Below are 26,307 nucleotides of genomic sequence, written 5' to 3'. Positions count from 1 at the left end.
CTGACAGATAGAAATGCATAAAGCAGACTGGACTCAGGTGTGCCAGTGTGTCTATGCCTAGTAGCATGTCTGGTTCTCTCAGTAAAATGGAAAGCAGACACTGTGCATTTTCTTTTGAGGTGAACATATCTACGACAGTTGTAGGCCTTATCTTTTTCAAATCTATGCCTGTGCCTTCGACTGGCCCAGAAATATGCATCAATCTCAGGAAGAGAATTCAACCATTGGAAAATCCCAACAACCAGCACAGAGTTAGAAGTAGCTGATATGCACACTTCAGAGAGAAAGATGTCATGTCCCAGTTACTGTCCGATCCTTAATGACTTGTCCCCATTCATGCATAACTGTGTCTGTAGTGATGAACCCTGTGGTTTATCCTATCATTGAACCACCCATCGAGAGACTTTTTGTTCCTCCAGATGTGCAGTACTGTAGGCATCAAGCTAACACTCAGATTTATCTGCATAAATTGTCTGGAGAGATTCAACTTCAAAGAAATCACCCATCTCTGAAAGTCGATCTGAAAAGGAGTAACAATTCCACTGCCATTGCCAGTATTTAACAGCCTCAGACAAAGACAAAAGGACTCCGTGTCCTCAGACTGAACTGGTTCAAGCTATTCTGAAATCTTATCCTCTGTTGCAATGCGTATGCTTGATGAGGATCCAAGTGCAGCCCCATGAACACAATTTGCTTTGAGCAAGAGAAGTTTTTCTAGGTTCATGACCATCTATAATGCTTGTAAGTGTGCCCCTAAAAAACAGTGTGAAAGAGTCAAACACATTTGGTAAAGATGCATGGGGCTAGAGGTAGTAAATTCATAAAATCTGAGAGAGGACACTTTGTGTGAGTGGTCCCCTTGTCTCTTTAACCAATAAGTCGGTTATGCCATAGAGGACCTTAGTGGACCCAGGGTCCGGGACAATGTTCCCAGTTGTTCCCCCCCGATAACGACTCTGGTTCTTGGTCCTCCAAAGGAGTGAAGACCTCACATCAATGTAAGCATTCCTCCTCCCTGTTAGGGGTCTCGCCATAAATCCTGCATGAAGATCGCTGTCCCGTGAAGCACCCTTGGAGAGAGTTTGTGTTAATGAAAGCATATAATCAACAGTGGCCCTAGTATGTTTAGTGCCTAAGCACACTGAATAGATGACGTGTGGGTCAAGATGAAATGCCATTTAGACAAAGCCTTCAATGCAGGAGCCATGTGTATTCGACTGGTCAATTAAATATAATCTTCGCATAGTCTTCCACTGTCCTGCAGAATTTTGTTCCAACCCTGATAAAACTCCCATATCTGTTTCTTTCTAGTAATCCCGAAGACCTTGATTAGTTTCTTCATGTGGTTTGATCAGGGTTGGAGATAAACTCTGTCGAACACTGGACCTCGAGGGAGCACAGAACTTTGTGAACTTGGTAAAGTGGTAAAAGCCATTACAAAAAAGTATTTTTATTACCTAGTCATCAAGCTTGAGAGCCAAATATATGGTAACTATATTTCTCTCTCTCTCTGCTGGGTTAATCTAGCTTGACAAACAAAGAAAATGTGTAGATGCCACAAGTGGAACAATGCTAAATGATGTGCCGAGTCTACGCAGGGGCTTCCAACCCTGGTACTTGATAACCCCCAATACTACACATAGATCTCCCTTGTTTGCCAAACCAGTTTGAGGTTTTGGAGTCTACTAGCAAGCTGAAGAGTTGATACAGGTGTGCTTGATTTAGATAACCATACAGTATGTCCAGAGATGTGGGGTCCAGGGGGACCAGTGTTGGAAACCACTGACCTAGTGCACTGACCAGTGTCCTAAAGGCGTTGTAGTATCCGCTTGTTTACGCTTGTTTACCGAAATCTCAGCGTAAGCCCGTAGACTGTAGTGTACACCATGAGTTTTTAAAAGCTTGGCTTGAAGTTTTGCAGTAAATGAATAGGCCTAGTGCTCATGAACAGTTGTCGAGATAATATTCTCTCTTGAAACGGAGCAGAGGCTTGGACCTGGAAACAGTATTCATGGCGTCACAACATGGCCACACAGTTGCATGTACCATAAATGTACCATAAATAAAATTATTTAAAATAAAATCAGCAGCTCTGAATAATGGGGTTTTGCTCTGACTCAATCCAACTTTCAACTAAGCACTTTAAACACACTCATACATATGCCTGTGTTGACCTAGTGTGACTTTATGATTGTTGTTTTGATTATTTGAGCTCATGGTAACACATTAACACATGCTGATGGTTCACATGTCATCATGTTTTGATGGTTCACATGTTTTGATGCATGAACTGACCTCATTTCACCATTGACCTTTACACTGCTTGGCATGTGTGTTTTTGTGTCTGTGAACTCTCTACTGAAATCTAACTCAACTATACTCATCCACACTGGACTACGTCTGACAGCCCCAGTCGGGTTTGTCATCGGGCGGAGGAATCGCTCAGCTCTGAGAGGGAGGCTGCTGGCCTGCCTTGCTGGTTATCCTGAGACCGTGTCTGGGATCACTTCTGTCTCACTGTAGTTTGTGTGTGTGTTTCAGGTTCCCCTGAGTGCAAGTATGTCTCAAGTGCGTCTCCACTCCTCTAATCCTAACCTATGTGCGGAGTTGGCGGATTTTCAAACCCCTGTCACGCGTCTGACTGACAGTATCGACAACGCCAGTGACTACATCAAACTGCAGGAAGATTTCTGCGTCATTGCACAGAAAGGTGAACAAAACCTTCATGCCAGTGTTTCCTGCACAGCAAGTCACCGAATATGCATCGTATTTAAAACTATTACAAAGAAAACATGTCTTCTATGTTTTTTTGCTGGAATGAACTAATCTTATGAGTCAGTTCTTTTAGTGAATTGTTCATAAAGAATCACAAGTAAAAACAGTATTACAGTTATGAGCATAAAAAGGATTGTTTTGATTACTATGTGGTCAGGACCAATTATATATATTTTCTTGTTTCTGGAGGTTCACTGGGTTCTGTTGGAAACACTGCTTCAGGCAGTCAGTTAAGTTAGAAATTTTTGCATGTTAAAAATTAAATTTGTTGTGTCAATCACGTTTACACACTGCCTCCGAAACTTTCGTCCGTCATTAAAAATTCGGATCAGTTTCGGTTTTCTGCGTTTTACATTTTGAGAGGTGTTTTGACAATTCAGAGCCACCGAATGATGAATCTGAAAAAACGCTTATGAAAATTTCGGACCTTTACTCACTGAGAAACAAAAGATGCACAGCTGTTCTTGAGTGAAACTGCAGGTTTTGACCCAGAGACAAAGACTGGCGGAGTTTGCAAGCACTCAGCATGATCTTGTGTGTGTGTGTGTTTGTTGCAGTGCACTCTCTTCTGAAGTCTGCCTTCAACACCGTGGCCATAGAGAAAGAGAAGATTAAACAGGTGTTGTCGGAACAGGAGCAAACCGGCCAATCAAATCAGATCATGACCCTCCGCCGCTCCCTGTCACAGGTTTGCTCCGCCCACCGCTACACTGTCACTGTTATAATCAACCAAAACAGCAAGAAGACACACTAACACTTTTATTTGTGTAGGATTTATTTTAACACCAACATGTGACTTCATCATTGGTTTGTTTTTGTAAAACTTCATGTCATGCCATTATTTAACACCACCGTTCAAAAGTTTGGGGTCAGTAAGACTTTTTTGTTGAAGTAGTTAATACTTTTATTCAGCAAGGATGTATTAAATTGATAAATGATGGTAAAGACATATGTTACAAAAGTTCTTTTGAACTTTCTCTTAATTTAAGAATCCTTAAAAAAATTATCACAGTTTCCACAAAAATATGAAGCAGCACAACTGTTTTCAACATTAGTAATAAGAAATGTTTTTTGAGCATCAAATCATCATTTTAGATTTCTGAAGGATCATGTGACACTGAAGACTGGAGTAATGATGCTGAAAATTCAGCTTTGATCACAGGAATAAACTACACTTTACTATATATTCACATAGAAAACTGATATTTTAAATGGTAATAATAATTCATAAATTTTACTGTATTTTAGTACATTTTGAATCAGATTCACATTTCCATCCTCTAAACCAGTGGTCGGCAACAGGTTCTGAAAAAGATCTGTCATGACAGCAGCAGTTACTCACAATCACTTCGTCTTTAGTGATTTTGCCTTCAAAATAAAAGTAAGAGAACGTTTTTGCAGCAGTGTTTTATTTTAAGAGCTTTTAATTTGAAAAGTTCTGAAAGACATTAAAAGAGTCTGTGGATCGCTTCGTTGCAAGACAAGACACACTGGCGTTGCATTGACAAAACTAGGTAGGAGAAACGCATAGTTGTCTTTCCATTCTTCTTTGTCTGCTCTGTTTTCACTGTCAACTTTCCTCTTTAGACTCTTTGATAGTGCCATTATCTCTCACCAGCTATGTTAAATGTTAACATCATCTGCACACGGCGTAATATCGTACCTCCAGCAAGCAAACAATAAAAAAAATGCAATTTAGTACATGAGGATGCCAAGAAATAATTCTGAGTGTCAAATAATTATTACATAAGTTAGGCTCCATTGTGTCATCGTGTCACTACTGCTTTATTCATTTATCCAGTGTAAAACCCGGACACCGCCACACAAATGTGGCTTTTTGTTAATGACTGTCCTTCTACAGTAACAGCTCACGACCAGTTACAAAAGACACTGTAACAGTCTGTCTAGTTGCATTTTTCATCAGTTCATTTCTTAAATTATCCTTTGACAATGTTCTGGCATAGTCAAATAAAAAAATGTTTTGGCCCGATGCCAAACTTACTTGCCGACCCCTGCTCTAAACCATAAGAAGAAGCAGATTTTTAATAAAAAAATAAATATACATTTATTGTAAATGTATGTCTCAAAACTCAGATTTTTTCCCACCCTTCATACACTGATCTGCTCATTTGTTGTGGATGACTCTGTTGTTTAGGCCATATCCCAGAATGCCGAGCTGAAGACCCGTCTGAACCGGATCCACTCGGAGTCGGTTCTGTCTGAGCAGGTCGTCAGTGTGAACATCATCAGCAGTCCCGACGAGGTCAGATATTACTCTGTTCACAACACTGAAAGGCATTTCATGTGAAAGACACTGGGGCTCGGAAATTGTTTAGTCATTGGACAGATGTGACCCTGGACCACAAAACCATTCTTATGGGTAATTTTTTTCTTAAATTGAGATTTATATATCACCTGAAAGCTGAATAAATAAGCTTTCCATTGATGTATGGTTTGTTAGGATAGGACAATATTTGGCCGAGATACAACTATTGAAAATCTGGAATCTGAGGGTGCAGAAAAATCTAAATATTGAGAAAGTCGCCTTTAAAGTTGTCCATTTATGTTGGCGATTGTGCTGCATTCACTCACAAAAAATACATGTTTGATATATTTATGGTAGGAAATTTACAAAAATATCTTCATGGAACATGATCTTTACTTAATATCCTAATTATTTTTGGCATAAAAGAAAAAACGATAATTTTGACCATACAATGTATTGTTGGCTATTGCCACAAATATACCCGTGTGACTTATGACTGGTTTTGTGATCCAGGGTCACAAATGGCTGGTCAGGATAGAAAAAAAATCCACTTTTTTTGATTAAGAAGACTGTTAATTATAGGGTTAAAAAGCTACTCTCATTTTCTGAACACTGAGTCACTCTTTAAGCTGGAAATGTGGCGTTTTCTTTAAAGGATGAATCAGATGGAAAGTGACTCTGTTCTCTGGCCTCGTACACATTGGCTGCAACTCAAGCAAACAGAGCAATCATTGGACCTAATGAGTCCCACGAGATGCCCGTGCCGATCAGCCATGTGTTTAACTATTGGCACCAGACATTGTGTTTCAAGGCTTTCGCTTTACACTAGACTTAAATCCTTCAGGCGTTCGAGTTCCTTACATCAGGTCGTATGTCTTTGTGCGTTGGCCTTGAGCACAAGTGTGTGTCTGTGATAAATGTCAGATCTGTGAAGCAGTGCGATTCTGTCATCATTATAAATGACCATGACACATAATCAGTGTGTGGTAGAAGTGTATTCTACAGTCCTGTTCCCCATGCTCACACTGCAGTATGTACTTGTGACAGTAATTACAGTAACTGGGTAATTACTAGGTACCAACCCTGAACATACACCTAAATCTGACCTGAGCCCATGTGGTTGCCTTAGATTACCCAGTACTTCCGTCGGTAAGGACACTGCAAGTACACATACTGTAAAATAAAGTGTAACCGATTTTGTAGTTTCTGTCACCAATGCAGAAACAAGTTTATTTACCTAAATATAGTTATGTTTGGTTTTATATAACTTGGACTTGGAGCTGAAACCCAAAGCACAGGACAATAGAGACACCAGAATAACAATATTCATGATTCTGAAGCTGGAAATACTGAATTATTTTAGATTAATTTGCTTGCACTCTTCCACTGTCTAGATATATTTACAATAATGTCGGCCACTTTTTACTGGTAACATCAGGCATTATCAGGACCCACAGATATTCCCCCATTGCTTTATTATACATCATATTCAACATTATATGTAGTAGTTTAATGTAGTGCTGACACTAAAACTCTTTAAACTTGAATTTTTTCTTGCACAGTAATTTTTATTTTGGGTGATCTATACACAACACAGATTCACTATCCACGAGACATATTGTTGCATTTTTGTATTGCGATAAATTGTGACACGATATATTTTTACACCCCTATCAGTAATAGATCCTTCCCCACGTTCATTTCTCTGCCTGAAGAAAGCAGTCACTGCTTTAACGCGCACGCATGTGTGTGTGTGTGTGTGTGTGTGTGTGTGTTGTAGCCAGGTGAGCCGCTGCACGTGGGCATCCCTCTCTCTCAGCAAGTGTCCAACGAGAGCAGGCTCTCCATGTCGGAGTCGGTGTCCGAGTTCTTCGACGCTCAAGAGGTGCTTCTGTCCGCCAGTTCATCAGAGAACGAGGTGTGTGTGTGTGTGTTCATGTCAAAGACATCAGCTGCTCTCGTATATATTACTGTTCAAAAGTTTGGGGTCGGTAAGATTTTTCAATGTTTTTAAAGCCTTTTTAAAGTCTTCTGCTCTCCAACGCTGGATTTATTTAATCAAAAATACAGTAAAAATTGTGACATATTATTACAATTTCAAACAGCTGTTTTCTATGTTAATATACAGTAAAGTGTAGTTTATTCCTGTGATCAAAGCTGAATTATCAGCATCATTACTCAGTGATACTCTGATTATTGATGAATAGAAAGTTCAAAAGTACAGCATTTATTATAAATCTTTACTGTCACTTTTGATCAGTTTAATGAATCCTTGGTGAATAAAAGTATTAAATTCTTTAAAAGAAAAACATCGACCCCAACGTTTTGAATGATAGTGTAAATTATACGATTATTTTTCTCACTGTAACATTGATGACTTATATTATTATTAGTTTTGATGACTAACATTCTATTAATATATTATATATAAGATTATATTATTATTATTATTATTATAATTAAGAATGACTGATGTATCCAAACTTGGGTGTATCATTGCGTTTATCAGTTATGTTTGTGATTTATCATCTGTCTGTGTCATCTGTGTGTGTCAGCATGATCTGTCTGTTGAAGTGTTTATTTGTATATTTGCACACTGCACTGCAGTAGGTCATTACACACACACACACACACACACACACACAATTTACAGTTATTCAGCACTGCGCAAAATGAAAGACAGTGAGTAACATCACCCCCTCTCTCTCTCTCTCCTCCTTCTCTCTCTCTCTCTCTCTCTCTCTCTCTCTCTCTCTCTCTCTCTCTCTCTCTCTCTCTCTCTCTCTCTCTCTCTCTCTCGCTCTCTCTCTCTCCTCCTTCTCTCTCTCTCTCTCTCTCTCTCTCTCTCTCTCTCTCTCTCTCTCTCTCTCTCTCTCTCAGGCCTCTGATGACGAGTCTTACGTCAGCGATGTGAGTGATAATATTTCCGAGGACAACGCCAGCGTCACAGATAGCGTTTCCAGACAGAGTAAGATCAGCCTCCCTCCTCCTCGCTTTGTTGTGTTCAGTGGAGCCGTCCTGATGGGACACATGACCTTTACACACACACACACACACACACACACACACACACACACACACACACACACCTACGCACACACACTCACACCTACGCACACACACTAACACGTACACACACACACACACACACACTTGTAAACATACACTCATACATACACACACACACACACACACACACACACACACTTGTGACTAGGACATTCTTGTATTTTTACTGTTTTTTGTACTGTGTTTTCATTTTTACATTATTTTAAGGATAATTAATTATATTTCATATATATATATATATATGAAAGAAGTCGCTAAGATGTTTTTCTTTCAAAGAATTTAATACTTTTATTATATATACATACACTGTTTGGATTTAAATAGGCAGATGCTTCAGAGTCTATGATTGGATCATTACTGCAGTGATCATTATGTTGTAATAAACCTGATGGTAGATAGCCAGTATGACATGTTGTTTCTCCCCCAGTGCCTAACGGGGATCTGTCCAGTGGCGCGTCTCGTAACGGCAGGCGTTCGTGTCTCCCTGCTCCCGCTCCCGACACGTCCAACCTCAACCTGTGGAACATCCTGAAGAACAACATCGGGAAGGACCTGTCGAAGGTGTCCATGCCGGTGGAGCTGAACGAGCCCCTGAACACCCTGCAGCACATGTGTGAGGAGCTCGAGTACACTGAGCTGCTGGACAAGGCGGCCCAAACCCACGACCCCTACGAACGCATGGTACGCTCCAGCTCTTAATGGGACAGCGCACCCTAAAATAAAAAATCTGAGATCAACTACTCATCTTGATTTCATTCCTAACCGTTCATCTTTGAATCAAATGAAGGGATCTTTAATGAAACCTGAGATATTTCTGTCCCTCCGTTGAAAGTCCAGGTAACCAGATCTTTGATCCTTTAAAAGTACATGAAAACAAACCGATGACCCCTATAAACGCATGGTACACTCCAGCTCTTAAAGGGACAGCACACCTTTAAAATAAAAAGGTTCCACATTATATTAAGTGGCTTTAAGTACTGTGTACTTACATCGAAAAATAAGTTCAATGTATTTATTGTGTTGATGTTGTATTGTAAAACACTTTGCTGCTATTGAGGTGTGATACGGGTAAGGTTAGGGACAGGTGTAGTTTAAGGGTGGGTTAAGGTGTAAGGGAAGAGTCAATTACATGCAGGTGTTTTCAAAATATAAGTTCAATATAAAAACATTTATATACACAATAAGTCCATTGAATCAAATTATTAATTTCAATGTGAGTACATAGTACTTAAAGCCACTTAATATAAAGTGGGACCAATAAAAACTCTGAGATCAACTACTCACCTTGATGTCATTCCTAACCGTCGAATCAAATGAAGGGATCTTTAATGAAACCTGAGATATTTCTGTCCCTCCGTTGAAAGTCCAGGGAACCAAAACTTTGATCCTTCAAAAAGTACATTGTAATTCATATGAATCGAGCGGTTTAAAGAGACGTGATTGCTTCATATGAAGAATAGATTTAATTTAGGCTTTTGTTCACATGTATACACTGATCAACACACACAGAACTCATCATTATGGTGAACGGAAGCTCAGCCGTACTGAGGACAGAAATCTCTCAGGCTTCTTTAAAAATATTGCTAAAACTAATAACTAAATAACACTAATTAACACAATTATTATGGTTTAATTAGCTCATAGTAAAGGAATTGTTAATTAGTTGTTTGTAGTAAATTGTTCTCGCTTTAGATGAGGTCACAGAAAATGGGAAAATTAAGTGCTTTAAACCCAGCTTTATCAGACATTAATTGCATTCATATGCAGTGTTTTATAATGTACAAACTGTGTATGTATATATATATATATATATATACAGTTAGTATTTAGTATTAAGTGTCCCTAATTTATATATATATATATATTTATATATAAATTAGGGACACTTAATACTAATGCAGTTAATGTCTAATAAATCTTGCTTTAAAGCACTTAATTAATGACATTTTCCCATTTTTCATGACCTAATCTAAAGTGAGAACAATTTACAGATAATACGTTGTTAACAAAGCATATAAATTGTGTTAATTACACTGACAATGAATGAAGAACTCACTATTTGTATATAGCCAATTACTATTAACAATGTAGAGATTACAATATCTTAACCAGGAATTAACTATAAACTAATAGTTTGCGAATGATTTGAAAGTTCTTTATTACTGTATAAAGTGCTGCTAAAAAAGGTACCATTAATTATCATTAGTTAATGCATTAACTAACAGTGAACAATACATTTAGTAACTAAAAAGCTTGTTTTAACTCAGATTAAATATACTAACAGACACATCTTTTGACTTTAATAATGTATTAGTAAATGTTTAAATTGACATTCACTAAGGTTAAGATATAGTTCATATTTACTAATGTAGTTTCAACTAAAGTTAACTAATGGAATCTTATTGTTGATAGTGTTTCCAAAATATTTCCACTTGTTCTTTAATATGAACGAAAGTCTAATGGACGTAGAATGATTTGAGGGTGAGTAAATGATGACAGAGTGTGAGTAAAAAATGATGACAGAGTGTGAGTAAAAAATGATATGAGGGTGAGTAAATGATGACAGAGTGTGAGCTATTGCTTTATGAGAGCTAATGAATCTTCAGCGTCCCCCAAACAAGCAGTCGTGACCCGCTGTAACAAGCTTGACCACACTGGTCTACCGGGTCAGAGTCAGTTCACCAGTCCATCAGCCATCAAGACCACACTATTGACTGAACAACCAGCCAAGTACAATCAGCTTCAGATTTCTTCCAGCAGTGAAAGGCTGTCCAGAGACACACATACACAGTGCCCACATACACAAGTGTTCACACACTCACCCATATATACATCTATATATATACACACACACACACGCAGTGCTCTAACAGGAGCTGTGGAAGGGCGAGCAGGGCCTGAAGCAGGAACACATGTCCCTTGTGGGAGTTGACCTCTGACCTCATTAAGTCCTTTAAATGAAGCTCAGTTGTAGTGTATGGTGTCCACACACACACTGACGCAGACTCTGACACACTCTGCTCACTGCAGCGATACTGAGAGCGCAGTGTAGGAAGACGACTCTGACTCTATCAGACTCACTGAGACTATCTCACGAAACCTGGCAGGAACATAGGAATAAAAATCTGAAATTATATTTTCAATAAAGATATAATGAAGTCTATTGTTAGTGTTTTGTTGACATTATTTGCATGACAGTTCATGAGACAACTCGATCGAGTTCGACCCCCTCGAAAATGAAATGGCTGAAAGGGGATATCCTTTCAATAAATTAAAATTCAGCAATAATAATAATAATAATAATAAAAAATGTAAATATATATATATATGGAGAATTCAGGTTAAGTGGGACACTTAAACAACCTGAATCCACCCTATACAAATGTGTGTGTGTATATATTTATATTAGTAGTAGTAATACCTTAATATCTTATTTTAATTGCAAAATACATCATTGTAAAACATGTATCAGTAAAAAAATGTATTACAGTAAGGAGAATGTAATTAAAATCAGAGAATGAGAAACAAACAAACTCAAAATAAACATATGTTAAACAGCAAATACTATAATAATACATTATATTATTATATAAAAGTACTTTGCGATTTAAATATGATTTATTAATAATATTTATTTACTTTTCCTGAAAATAATGTCACAATGCACATCTCGTTTGGGGAGCGTGACCAGACCCGCTCTGGATAGACTTCAGTCGTGACCCGAGACCATGTGACTGTGTGTTTCTGTGGAGTTAATGCTCTCTGACGACACACTGACTTGATGAGCACACAGTCCATCTGGACTCCGTGGGTTCAGGAGCAGGGTTTCCGTTGTCCGGTAATTACCGGACATTGGCCGGAAAAAAAATGAAATGTCCGACAAAATTAAATCTCTCCGGTCAAATTGTCCGATTAAAATTGCCTAATAATCCCGCCCCCCAACACAATCTGAATTTGAGAATAAGCCTAAAATGTATAAAGCAAAAATACACCGACCTTTGGCTATGTTATAAAGGAACAGGCTCTACCGTTTGAAAGTTATTAAACACTATTACATGGCTTGGTTGAATTCCAATGTGTAATGCGGTCTGTTATTTCTTGATATCAGACGCTGCGAAGCACTAGCGGCGCCAGGATTTTGATTGTAGGTGGGCCTCCAGAAAACTGGATGGGCCAGTTAAAATAAGCCAAAAAATAAAAAAATAAAATAAAAACGGGTTCCCCTTCATCTCCGTTTCAGCGCTTTTCTGGGCACTGAGGACAGCGACTCAGTAGCCTACCTGAATTTAATGCGTAAAAAAAAAAAAAAAAAAACTTAAACAGGATTTTTGCTTTTTTAATACAATTACAATTTCATTGAATTTATTGTTTAATACAATTATAGGCCTATTATTTTTAGTTTATTAACAGCAACAACAGCTGTAAAGATGAAGTTGACGATCGCCATCTCCGTAGTGAACATGCCTATAGAGAGAAATGCACATCATGGATTACATAATCAGAGAGTAGCCTATTTCTTTTCGTTTTAAATTGTTAAAAAGACATTTCAAGCTTTCTTAAGATATATTTCATGTCTGTGAGGCCTACGCTGAGTTTCGTTAAATTAGGATGAGATGCGCTCCCGTTCACGAGCAATGCAAGTGACCGCGCGGGCGCCTGCATGATTAGGCCTATCGTCTGCTATATTTGCTGCTTATTTATTAAATACAGGCAATTGGTTGATAAAAAAAATATTAAAATTAAGATACAATTTATACAAAATGAAATTCACTTCAAAAAAGGCTTTCTACAAAACCAAACTTAATTAAGTGGTCAAAATCATGTCTGACCCGCTCCATGTCTCTCGATATTGCGCATCCTCGTGCGGTTCACTTTTCATAATCAACATAAATTAAAAAATAACATTATAATATTTTAACAAATATTAAACTAAATGAGCTTATTTAATGGCTACAACACCTATAGTAGACCTAGACTCCCTATTTGTACAAATTGCTGCACATTCTTTTTATTCAGAATTTTGCACACATAAGTTGAAAGGCATTTGTTTGTGCATGCATAGCAAAACATATCTGCAACATTTATCAAGTTCACTGATAATTATGCACGCATTTATTAATTATTATCTTAATGAATAATGAAACAAGGACGAAGCATATAAACTGCGTTGTTTGTTTAGAATGAAATGGATCGCAAATAGATCCGAATGAAGAAACGTACAAAACCATAGTAGAAAATGGGTCTCGAGTGTTCCTGCAGAGAGGGGGTTCTCGCTGCAGAATCGGATCAAGACGAAGCAGCGAAGTCGCCTTGCGGAAAACAAGGTTACGTTGCAGGTTGTGGAGAGACACTGGGAAGTTCGCTTGAGTAAAAACAATAGGCTTCAGATATTTTATGTGGGGAAGGGGGATTGGTTTGTTAAACTATGAATGTGAAACCATAGTAAAAACAATTGGCGTTGATTGACGCCAATCGGACGTTCATGTTTTTTTTTCTGTTTTTTTATTTGAAAGTTAGGCTAATAAACGTTGCATTCGGCCTGATTATGTCATTTTTTAAGTTACATAGCCTTCCTCCAGTTTTCCTCAACTTGACTAATTAAGAGGCGATATTTGACCGGCATATCATCAAAATGTCCGGAAAACGAAACCTCTGCCAGTCACTTTGACCGGCACCATTTTTTTCTAGCGGAAACTCTGTTCAGGAGTAATGAGTGTATTGACAGCTGCTTTGTTTGTGTGTGTGCAGGCGATCATTGCAGCGTTCGCAGTTTCAGGATATTCATCCACCTATTATAGAGCGGGCAGCAAACCCTTTAACCCTCTTCTAGGGGAAACATACGAATGTGTCCGTGAAGACAAAGGATTCTGCTTCTTTTCTGAACAGGTACATTATTCAACACACACACACACATACACACAGACACACACACACACGCTGCAGTACCTGTTCCAGGTGAGTTCCTGTCCTTCACTGTAGCACTGCACCACTTTCACTGTGTGTGTGTGTGTGTTTGTGTGTGTGTGTGTGTGTGTGTGTGTGTGTGTGTGTGTGTGTGTGTTTTGCTGATAGCAAGGCCGTCAATAGTCCTCTAGCGAAGGTTCTTCCTGCTTGACTTGAAAAGGCTCTTTGTCAGCACTGAACTTTTACACTGCCTCTGTGTGTCAGACATAATGCAGTGTGTTCATAGAGGAAACACTAGCGCAGGCTCATAGTGGTGTTATTCATCCTGTTATACGTCACATCCACACACACACTGATATAAACTGACCCTCCGCTGGAGTCTGTTGATATGTGAGAATGAAAGAGAAACCACGGCATCCCTTCTTCATTTCACCACCCACATAGCAATTTTTTTCTGGCCCAGCTCCGGGCCACACTATCACATTTCCCTCGGCCCAAGTACCGCAAAGAATGATGGCCCTGAAGTGGCCCAGAACTGGATTAAAGACAAGGGTCACACATGGGCCATAACTGGCCCGAATCTCAGCCAGTTAGTCACCTTTAACTGGCCCTGAACTGGGCCAAAACAGGTTTTATTATTGGTACCAATTCTCAGCCATAAGTTAACCATATCAACGCCACCCTTTAACCAGAAACCCCAAAACTGAGCCATAACCCAGCCTAATCTTACCCAAACCATGTGAACAAATAAGGCACAAGAAAATTCAATTCTCAAAAATAGTTTATTTAACAATAGGCACAAGCCAATAATAATAAATTATTATTATTTTCTTTTCTTTTTTTAGAACATTCAAAGCTTAACATCTTATTACCACCTCACAGTGCATTTAATTTCAAAATGTTCTGGTCTGTCTTAAACAGTAGTTTACTTATTGTAGTAATGCACAAGCCAAAAAAAAACAAAAACATTTTTCAATTCTAACTAAATGAATCTATCAATGAATCTAGCACTGAAATTTAAACATATTATAATGTAATTTTACTCTCAACAAACATAAAGCAAATTAAAAAAAATACTTAAAACAAATTTGCACATAAGAATGTTTGTATGTGTGAGGGAGAGAGTGATGCTATCCTCAGGAAGTGAAGTACAGCTCTGCAGTCCCTCTTTTCTGTGTCGGCCCAGATCCGGCCCACATCTGGACCGTGTGAAATCCACATGAACCAGATTTGGGCCAGATCTGGGCTGAAACCATAGACAGTAAACGGCTGAAACTATGTTGCTGTTTCAGGAGCTGAAGCCATCTTTGTATTGTTGCTTCTTTCTCCTGATCAGTGGCATGTGTCAGACGATTTTTTCCTCACAGCAGCTAAAAGACAAAATACTAAATTAATAAATACATATACAAATATTCATCCACCAACTGTAAATAAATTTAGGTAACAAATTAAAATAAGGTTGCTTCGGTTACATTTTATACAGGAAATGATTGCTTATAATGTGGCACTATTGAATGACCCGCAGGCCGGTCAAAAGCACCCCGGTCGCGTCAGTCTGTACTCGCGTTCTCAAGTTCAGGGCAGTGAATCAGCTACCATAGGCAAAAGTTCATAGGCAAAAAATTCAGGTATTTAAAAAAGCTCCAAAAAAGAGATGTTCTTCTATTTTTTAAAGATTGCCATTACATAACCTGCCAAAATAACCTTCGTACCCGCCACGGTCGATTTTTTAATCGAGGTTAAGGTTAAATAAAAATACTAAAAAAATAAGAGAGCTGTAAACACATCGCAGGCTTGATCTGTTGCGGCGTCAGTGCAAAAGAGAACCCATGTGGTTGCATATCTGCTGTATGTATTGCATTTAATGTTAGGTCGTACACAATATATAGACTGTAAAAAAAATAGGGTCGTGCACAAAATAGCTTCACTTACCTGAACAGCGGTTCGGTTTGTCAGACGTCTTCTTCACTTCTTCACCCTTCAGCGGGAGAAATTTCAAACGACGCATCACGTGAACCTCATCCACCAACCAGAAAGCTGCTGTTACCGTGGAGATCGCACAAAATAAACAATAGTTCACTGCACAGTTAACTGTACATATTTATGCAACTGTGTATATATATATATATATATATATATATATATATATATATATATATATATATAGTAAGTTTTTAACATGATTTTGTGGTTCTTAAACTAAAGAGTATGGAAAACTTTAGACTATTTTGTATGTGAATTAAGTTTTTTTATTAGAAATTCATAAAAACAAATTAAAATAAATAATTTAAAAACATGTAACTCAGTTGTCATGTTAGGAAAATGTATATTTTGTTCAGGTCAAATGGATTTGGGAATTTTTAAATGATTATTGAATTTTGTGAACACTGCTGAAAACTAAATGCTATATTTATAATTATTTATAATTTTTTCTGGACATAGCTTTTTTCACTGACTCATAAGTCAATTCATATTATTATTGTTATTAATTATTAAAATCATTTCATCTCTTTCGTAGTTTTGATAACTGCACTATCCATGGACAACACTTTAAACTGTTTTATTTCTCCCGTGAAAAATTGTGGTGGTGGGGGGGACAATCCTTGAATATAATAGTAGCGGCCTAAATACTTATAATTGTCCCGTACACAAAGTATGGCCCATAATCGCTACACTGATCTGGGCCACACACCTCCCATGCACAATCGGCCCAAATGTTGTCTGCTGTCATGCAGTGCCATCATTGCCACACTTGGCCCACAGTTGGCTGACATGATGCATGCCAGTGCCGGCAACAGGCCAGCAGTGCCATGATGAGGCCACATTTGGGCCAAGTCTGTTTGCTATTGTTGTTTTCAGACTGAATCAGCGGAATAAGGACATTTAACTCCACTACTTTACTAAGGAAAGCATCTACAAGTCAAACCAACATTTATTGAGACACCTTGCTATCCTTACATAAATTAAATACTAAATAAAAAAATATAAATATAAACTATATCGTCCTGCACCCACTAGTAAAACAAATATTAAAAATGATATCTGGTGTCTGAATATGTGTTGGTTTAACTGTACACCAGAGGAATATTTTTGTGGCCAATTTTTTTTCTAGCTCAAGGAGACTTAACCTTGTGCGTTAATTTAAAAAAAAGTTACTCTGAGGTCCATAGAGGACAAAAATGTCTGTCAAAAACTCAAAAAATTAAATCATGAATGGCGAAATCCTGCCATTTTAGAAGAAAAGAAGAGGTTTACTCAATCACGCGACACCGTTACTACACGACAGAACTGATGTGGAAACCAGGAGAAACATTGTGCCATGAATGAACAAGTTAAAGAAGGCTTTTCAATCCACAAATCACCAACATTCACCATGGATTTAATGTCGTAACGCTTACTGTATCCATGGCATTGTAGCAGAAATAGTTGAATGTTTGTACACTTTTAATTTCAGGGTTCGTACAACCTTTTGAGAGTGAAATTCAGGCACTTTTCAAGGATTTTCAGGTGCTTCACAGGTTTTCCAGCACTTCAAAGCTCTAAATATTATACAGTTTAAAGGTTATTTTTAATGTGATGATCAAAAACATTATCTGTTCATCTATCAAAGATTGTCACAATGTAGGAAAACGTACATGTGGCAAACAAACGCTTTATTTTAAAATAAAAAATAAATGAAATTATCACCATAACCAGTAGATGGCGGCAGAGGTGCACTTAATGGCTTATTAGCTATTGCCACTCCCTAATATAGTTGTTTTTTTAACATGTTTTGCTTTTATATTTAGATATTGTAAAATCCCTATTATAAAATATGAAATCATCAAGAAATCCATTTACAACACTTTGAAGTCACAAATTCTCATGAAAAACAAAAACTTCAAATTGCAAAGAATTTTGAACACAGAAAGTAAGTAAAGAGCGCTTCTTTTATAATCACTGAAGCTATAGCTATCTTTTGCTGACTTACAAGCTCTGGTATTTCTTGCAGGATGTGCAGATCTAGTTATTATTCATTTCTCTGGATTAATTAATGCTAATTCCTGTGCTTCTTTAATAAACTTGAGCGAGTGATTGTGTTCCCCATCTGTGTTCAGGTGAGCCACCATCCGCCCATCTCCGCCTGTCACTGCGAGTCGCAGAACTTCACCTTCTGGCAGGGTAAGACTGATGACACTCCTCTGCTTTTTCCTATGCTCCTATGCTCTCAAAGCCTTTTATCATCACGCTCAAGTGTGTGTGTGTGTGTGTGTGTGTGTGCTTCAGACGTCAGATGGAAGAATAAGTTTTGGGGGAAGTCTATGGAGATTCTTCCCATCGGAACAGTGCATGTCATGCTGCCCAGGTACAGTCTCTGTCTGTTTCTCTCCATCATTTATCCATCTTGCATCTGTCCACCACCATCTATCAGTCGTTCTGTCTCCTCCTCGTATTTCTTCACTGATTGGCTCCTGTAACTGACAGTGTGTTTTATCGTGTGTTAGTTATGGTGATCACTATGAGTGGAACAAGGTGACGACGTGCGTCCACAACATCCTGAGCGGGAGGCGGTGGATCGAGCATTACGGAGAGGTCACGATCAAAAGCACTCGCAACACCACCTGCATCTGCAAGCTCACCTTTATTAAGGTACATGCACTTCTGCAGCGTCATGTGTCACAGATATATGCTCTATATCTCAGCTAGGGGCCTCAGCGAACTTTCAGGAGGCCCCAATAAGTCTTACAATTATTTAAAGGCTATTTTAAAGGCTCATAATTTTGCTTTGGAGACTCCTACATGCATCTCAGGTCAAAAACACTTTAATTTTCTAATAATATCCACTGCATCATCAGCTCTTTTCTCACAGTGTCTGAAACGGTTGGATAAAGGATTCAGTCTCTCTAAACCCCGCCTCTCTGAGAGTCTACTCTGCTCTGATTGGTCAGATGGCTCAGTCTGTTGATTGGTCTACTCTGCTCTGATTGGTCAGATGGCTCAGTCTGTTGATTGGTCTACTCTGCTCTGATTGGTCAGATGGTCCAGACTGTTGTGAATGGTCTACTCTGCTCTGATTGGTCAGAATTCAAATATTGTCTCAGACAAAATGCTGAAATGAACAGAGCAATGTGTTGAAAGCTCAACAGTCTGACAGTGTTGTACATCACCAGGGGAATAAACCTACGAACGACTAACTTGTAGTTGTCCCTGCATTTTCAATTGGTTTAAGAAAAAATATATATATTTTAAAATGTAATTTAGTACTGTGTTGAAATTAGAAATCATTTAAAATGATTTAGACAAATTGAACAGCAGTTTCATTAACAGCTGTAAATAAAAGATTCCTGCAGTAAGATCAGCCAATAGGGGGATGACACTGCGTTGTCATAGTAACAGTACGGGACACGGTTCCCTCCAGAATCTCCACTTCGCGCCCCAGGAGTCTTTCCCTTTGGATCTAGTGTAAGGCATTGGGATAATCACTTCCAGTCAGTATTCACTCTATATTTGCAACAGAAAACCATATGTGAATTGTTTCATAATCATATCATGACTGAATGTAAACGTCTACATATTCCCAACCCTAATCAGTGTGTGTGTGTGTGTGTGTGTGTGTGTCCAGGGAAACTACTGGAGCTCGAATGTGAATGAGGTGCAAGGATGTGTGATGGACCAGGAGGGGAAAGTCGTTCACAGACTGTTTGGGAAATGGCATGAGGGTCTGTACTGTGGAGTCCCACCTTCAGCTAAATGCATCTGGAGACCAGGTACACACACACACACACACACACACACATACACACACACACACACACACACACACAGGCAATGTTCCCTCAGATTGATTTTCTTGCTGAACAAAGCTTTTCTCTATTTGTTGGACATTTTGGCCACCTGAGCAAAACATTCTTTACACCAGACCTGTACCTGTACTAACAGTGGTTACATCAAGCAGTTCTAACTTTTAACTCTAATGTGCTGTTTCTATTTTATTTGACCCTTGATGTAACATAGCTAATATTAAATCATACCGTTGTGGATCAGTAACCGCTGTCACTGTTTCCACAGAAATATAAATCAGCACAATCGTTTTCAACATTGATAATAATAATGAATGTTTCTTGAGCATCAAATCAAGGATCATATGACACTGAAGACTGGAGTAATGATGCTGAAAATGCAGCTTTGATCACAGGAATACATTACACTTACCATATATTCACTTATTCAGTTATTTAACTTTGTAATTATATTTTTCATTATATTTCACAATATTACTGTTTTATTGTATTTTTGATCAAATGCAGCCTTGGTGAGCAGAAGAGACTTCTTGAAAAATATTAATAAATCACACCAACTTTTGAACAATAGTGTATGTTTTTTGAGTTTTGAAAGAAAAAATGTGGGCGTTTTGCCTAGGGTCAATAAATAACTACCCAGACACTGTGGCAAAAAGTTCATGGGTAAACACCACTCGCCTCTCAAATCTGCTGTAATTTAATAAAGTACAGTGTAATGGCCAGAAGGAAATATTCATGAAAATTAAATGGTCTCATTTCAGCTGCTATTTGCAGTTATGGCCCTTCTCAACGCAACAGAGGACAGTTGTTATGATGTCTGAGAGTGAGATGTGTCTCGGCTAATGCTCCTCTTACAGTGCTGATTCTGCTGAGTGTAAATGAGTGTGTGTGTGTGTGTGTTCAGGGTCCATGCCCACAGATTACGAGCTGTACTACGGCTTCAGCAGGTTTGCTGTCGAGCTCAATGAGCTCTTCCCTGAGCTGAAGGAGCTGCTGCCACCAACAGATGCTCGATTCAGACCCGACCAGAGGTACACACACACACACACACACACACAGTGTCTCATCTGATGTTGCACACAAGCCTCACAAGAAAAACTCACTCTAGAAATGAATTCAACCTTGTTTTGAAGGATTCCAGAAAGCTTTTCTTTGTGATTGTGTTGTAGGAAAACCTCAGCAAGACTTTGAAAGGTTTGACGTTGTTGACGTATTTACTATTCGCACATCTAAAAGAATGCATGTTTGAGCTGTTTTACCTTAAAGCAATATATCCTAAAATATGTCAGTGTCATGGTTTTGTCTCAAAATGCTCACCAGTAATAATTTCTTTTTCTAAGGCACGTTTATAAATGTTACTTAAATGAACTAAGACCTACAGTAATCCTGGCTTAATCTAAGCGCTGTCTGTGAAACCAGGCTCTAGTCTTTCATGTCACTTTGTAATTAAACTCTGTTTTTAAGTGTATTTTTCTGCTCCCTAAGAGAGTTTCTTGCTTAATTCAGCTTTTTCAACCCTCCTGGTAAACACTGGGACAAAGCTGAGTAATGATCTGTGGTCAAGCTGTGGGTTAATGTGTCTCACAGGTATCTGGAGGAGGGGAATGTGCAGATGGCGGCCGCTGAGAAACAGAGGATCGAAGAGCAACAGAGAAACAAGAGGAAGTGGCTGGAGGAGAACAACATCAAATACCAGCCGCGCTTCTTCAAGTCAGTGCACTCTTTACACAGACCTTCTCTCTGAGTCGATCTGCTCCTGCTCTCGGGTTTAATGAGGAGTCACCCGTTTCAGAGGCAAAACTCCCCTTCCCTTTCAATAAGTGGAATTAGCATGTGATTATTAGGTTAGATAGAATACAATTAGACCTACATTTCAGATTAAATTTTAAATTAAAAGATTATGCCTCCATGCTGATTTTTAATATATATTTTTAAATGTATTAGCTATAATAACTAGCTTATTATAGCCAATAAAGTTTTAAATATGGATATTTTTCTTACACAAACGCATGGCTTTGCTTCAGAAGGCCTTTATTAACCCCCGGAGTGATATTGATTACTTTTATGATGATAGATGGACTTTTTTTGGGCTTCAAAAGCTCATCCTCTATTCACTGCCATTATAAAGCTTATATTTTTAAATATAACTCTGATTGTATTCGTCTGAAAGAAGAATGTCATATACACCTAGGATTGGTTGAGGGCGAGTAAATCATGGGGTTATTTTCATTTTTATGGGAACTGTCCCTTTAAATCGGATCACCCAAGATGGATAACACCAGGGGCCAATTGCATAACCATAAACATTATGTTAAGAATATGTCTTTAGAACTAGTACGAACAACTAGTGTTTAGTTAGGGGTGATCAGTCTTACTTTTCGTTATCAAATTAGACCAATCTACATGTTTATGTAACTAACTTAAAGGGGTGGTATAAATGGTGGTGGTGTAAAATAAGTCTCTGATGTCCCCAGAGTGTGTATGTGAAGTTTCAGCTCAAAATACCCCACAGATGTTTATATAGCATGTTAAAATTGTCACTTTTTGAGGGTGAGCAAAAACGCACCTTTTTGTGTCTGTCCCTTTAAATGCAAATGAGCTGCTGCTCCCGGCACACAGGGGGCGGAGCTTCAACAGCTCGTGTCCTTTTACCTCACCAGTGTTGCCAACTTAGCGCCTTTGTCGCTATTTTTAGCGCCTTTTCAGACCCCTTTAGCGACATTTTTTCAAAAAAGCGACTAGCGACAAATCTAGCTACTTTTTGGACAAACCTCAGTAACCTCCAAATGTTGCCAGCACAGTCCTGCGAGCGCGAGGTTTGCGTTCTCCTTGCCGTCACACACCTTTCTCTGCGTCTACCCTGTTCAGTGAATGAGAGGAGCAGCAGCACGGCAGCTGACAGACGTGAATGAGCAGTGTTGTTTCCACAGACTTATCACATTGTTTTATATTTAAAGAATTTAGTTTGACCATTTTATTTTCCTTTCTTTTCTTGTGCTTATCACTTGTAATACTCACTATCACAGTGCTTTAGTTCACCCAGTTCCCGAACTCTCTCAATTCAGATAATTTTACACATATAAAAAATAGTAATTCAATAGCTACTCGTTCTATTGTCTGACAAAAAAATATAGTAAATGAGAACAGCTTTATTGCCTATATTATATTATATTATATTATATCAATTATATTATTATGTTATATTAAAATACAGTATGTGAGCATGATTTTATTGAGAAAAAACATTAGGCAGGCAGAACGCAAGTACGCCGCGATGACGTCATGAATATGCTAATTGACGTCATCTAGCGACTTTTAGCGACTTTTAGGGAAGGCGTTAGCTACTTTCCTTTGAAAATAGTTGGCAACACTGTACCTCACACAGACACGCATGGAAATTTTTAAAAACTTTTAGCCTTTTATGTTCAAACATGTGACAACATGTAGACAACATTTCTTTTTCTTCAATTTATGTAGCTGATGTGTAGTTATCTTGTAGTCATTGATTAGCATATTCTGTCTTGATAATCTATAAATCGCGTTCCGGGGGCGGGGTTTATGTAAATTCTAGGGTTGGTGATGTCATTAACCCGGGAGGAATGTCGTGTAGTTCCTACGAGTCGTTTGTTGTAGTCCTTAAAAAACAATTTCTTTAAAAGCAAATATCTCCCTTTGCTTTGAACTTTGAACTTTGCTTTGAACTTTGCAGATGTTGTTTATGCTCAAACAGCAACATTACACACTAAATGTTAGAGTTATAGTTAGAAAAGTGAAATCATAATCAACCACCCCTTTAAAAAGGTTATGTACAGTCTTAAAGAAAAAAAATGGATGACTAACTTTTAAGACTAGTCTTAGCAATTTATGCAACTAATGCCAGGTGTAAATGCTCTCAGTCTGGTCTTTTTAACCTGTGCTTCCTCTGTGTAACAGGAAGGTTATGGACAGTAACCAGAGGGAGAGATGGGTGTCCAACAACACATACTGGGAGCTGCGCAAGGACCCTGGCTTCCTCAAACTGGAAAACCCTCAGCTGTGGTAGATCCCGATGCCTTCACTGCACACGCTCACTATGCAGGACAGGACTTCCCTCGAGATTTGGGATTTTATCTCCAGAAATGGACTGAAGGTCTGAGAAACAAAAGACTCTCCGCATCACTTCGCCAGGCTCCGCCTCCATGGCAACAGAGAGAGAGCTGTTGTCACGGCAACAGTGGGAGTCGGGGAGCTGTCCACATGAAGCCAGTTGTGCTTATGTTCTTGCCTTAAGAAGTCGCTTCTCAACAACAAAGTTTTACGCTTTTAGTGAAATTCCCTCAACTTCTTGGTTTAGATGGATTGAATTTGCTCTTGGTTACATTCTGCATGTGTAGACGCCGGCAGCTTTCTCCTGCAATATGTTACACAAACTCATCAGAGCTACATTTAGACTGTTTTAGTGGTATTTTTGTAAACGACCAAAAGAAGGGAATTGCTTTGGCAGTGAAAGCCGTGCCGTGATCAATGAAGTCGTTTCGTTGATGAAGTCAACCTGTCCCTCCTGATGTTCAAAGGCAGCCGTCAGAGGGGCGGTTCAGTGTTCGTTTTATAACCCACCTCTCAAATCCATCCAAAGAATAAAGGCTGAAAGAGTTTCTGTACGCAAAACCACAAGAGGAACCGGCCCTCGCGCTCTCCTGTATCTCTGTAGCTGTAGTTGTACATTAGCACTTAAAGACGAAGCGTGACATCTAGCCAAACTCAAGAAGCGAGTTCTTTCCAGACAGTTTATCCACAGGTCAATGCCCTGCTAAACAGATTATTACAGGTTGTTTCGCCCCAAACTTGCGCGGTGGGTTGAGCCAGAAGTCAGGCGAACGAAAATGACATTTCTGTCATCACGCTGAACCTGTACGACTGTCAGAGGTTAGAGAAAACTGAGAGGTTTCATCCCTCCATTGAAAGCTTTCTAAACTTAAAGGCACAATATGTAAGAAAAAAATATGTAAAAAATATCCAAAAACCACTTGAACAATGTTGTATATTTTGTTGATTTGTTTCTTGCATTATTCCAAATGTTTCTAAGAATGTTTAAATCCAGAGAAATAAGCAGTTTCAGCCAGGACACAGACCGTGTGTCGCCTATCAGTGACACCAAAGACGCTTTAAAGGTGCAGTGTGTAGATTTTAGCGGCATCTAGTGGTTCAGTTGCGAATTGCAACCAAAGACTCAGCCCTTCCTTTTGAAGAAGCTACGGTGTCCAAAACAGGACAAACATGTCGTCGTCTGACACAGCAGAGAGTAGCCAGTCAAGCAACGAGGTTTCTTTAAAAATATAGAATAAGAAATTATATTTACTTAATTATTCAGTAAAACGATGTTATTGCGAATATTATTGTTACTTGTTCATCATTGTGTCAGTGTTTTATTCGCTGACTTTAGGGAGCTTTTTTGCATGCTAGTTAGTACAAGGTAAGAGTAGTGAAGCAGCTAAGTTAGCTAATAGTAAATAACTACGCTGTTCAAACACCAATGAAGAAGACGAAAAACAACAGAGTGACGAAACGCGCTCTGTAGAGAAGTTTGTCCGTTGAGGGCCACTGTAGAAACATGGCGGCGCAAAATGGCGACTTAACGTGTAAGGGGACCCGCGGTGTGTGTAGATACAAATGGCTCGTTCTAAGGTAATAAAAACATAACGGTTCTTTCAGTAAGGTCTTTACACCACTCAAAACATAGTTATGTATATTATAATGCATTTCTGACAATAGATCCTCATAAATTATGCACACTGCACCTTTAATATATTATGTGTTTTATTAGACAGGTGAGCAACTGTTTGGATACATTCATCGACAGAAAACTAATAATGGTTATATATAAGCTCAACGCAGTTAGTCTTTTTGTTTAAATCTTGTTTTCTTGATTTACCGTGTCTAATATCGGGCTAGCTCACTGCAGTGTGCAACAAGTGTCTCATATAGTAGCATTATAACAGCTTTCATCACACTCAAATGTGTCTAATAGGATCAAACAGCGCTGCTTTTCCCCGCATACATAAAAGCTCCACTGTTCTTGAGCCGTGTGTCGCGCTCATCTCTCATTAGCAATCGCTCCAGTGGCTCGTTCCGCTACAACGGCTTTCGTAACGTTAATAAATATTTAATACATTACCGCTCATCCATGAATATGATTTCTGCTGTATTCTCCTCCGGCTGTAGAGGTGAAGACAACAACTCCCATGATCCCGCCAAATCAAGGCGTCATCAAGCTACACCTTTGATTTGAATAAGCGACCTCTAGTGGCGAAAAGTTACATATTGTGCCTTTAAAAGATCCAAAAGGCGTGATAAAATGAATCTATATGAATCGATCGCTTTGTATGATGAACAGACTTGAGTCTTTTATTCCGAAGCTGATGCACGGGGACCAATGAGGTTTGTTCTAGCGGTAATCGAACATTAGGAAATTCAATGGATGGACAGAAATCTCTCAGGTTTCATTAAAAATATCTTAATTTGTGTTTCGAACTC

The 26,307-nt window shown here is 38.6% G+C and overlaps 1 protein-coding gene across 6 annotated transcripts in view; it reads left to right on the top strand.

Annotated features, from left to right (window-relative positions):
* The window catches only part of osbpl6 (oxysterol binding protein-like 6), a 67,247-nt gene extending 42,482 nt beyond the window's left edge, over positions 1-24,765 (top strand). For all 6 annotated transcript variants that reach the window (XM_084121848.1, XM_084121846.1, XM_084121850.1 and 3 more), the window contains 14 exons: positions 2,542-2,710; positions 3,333-3,463; positions 4,931-5,038; positions 6,822-6,959; positions 7,922-8,009; positions 8,538-8,791; positions 13,859-13,996; positions 18,112-18,175; positions 18,281-18,359; positions 18,499-18,643; positions 19,617-19,761; positions 20,699-20,825; positions 21,382-21,504; positions 23,728-24,765. In XM_084121848.1, the coding sequence (XP_083977974.1) occupies positions 2,542-2,710; positions 3,333-3,463; positions 4,931-5,038; positions 6,822-6,959; positions 7,922-8,009; positions 8,538-8,791; positions 13,859-13,996; positions 18,112-18,175; positions 18,281-18,359; positions 18,499-18,643; positions 19,617-19,761; positions 20,699-20,825; positions 21,382-21,504; positions 23,728-23,836 (1,818 nt within the window). In that variant the 3' untranslated portion in view covers positions 23,837-24,765. The remainder of the gene's footprint in view (positions 1-2,541; positions 2,711-3,332; positions 3,464-4,930; positions 5,039-6,821; positions 6,960-7,921; positions 8,010-8,537; positions 8,792-13,858; positions 13,997-18,111; positions 18,176-18,280; positions 18,360-18,498; positions 18,644-19,616; positions 19,762-20,698; positions 20,826-21,381; positions 21,505-23,727) is intronic.
* Positions 24,766-26,307: the final 1,542 nt, after the last annotated feature.

Source organism: Abramis brama (genome assembly GCF_963993115.1).
Source record: "Abramis brama genome assembly, chromosome: 8".
Classification (NCBI taxonomy): Eukaryota; Metazoa; Chordata; class Actinopteri; order Cypriniformes; family Leuciscidae; genus Abramis; species Abramis brama.
This window is presented reverse-complemented; position numbering and strand designations above follow the sequence as displayed.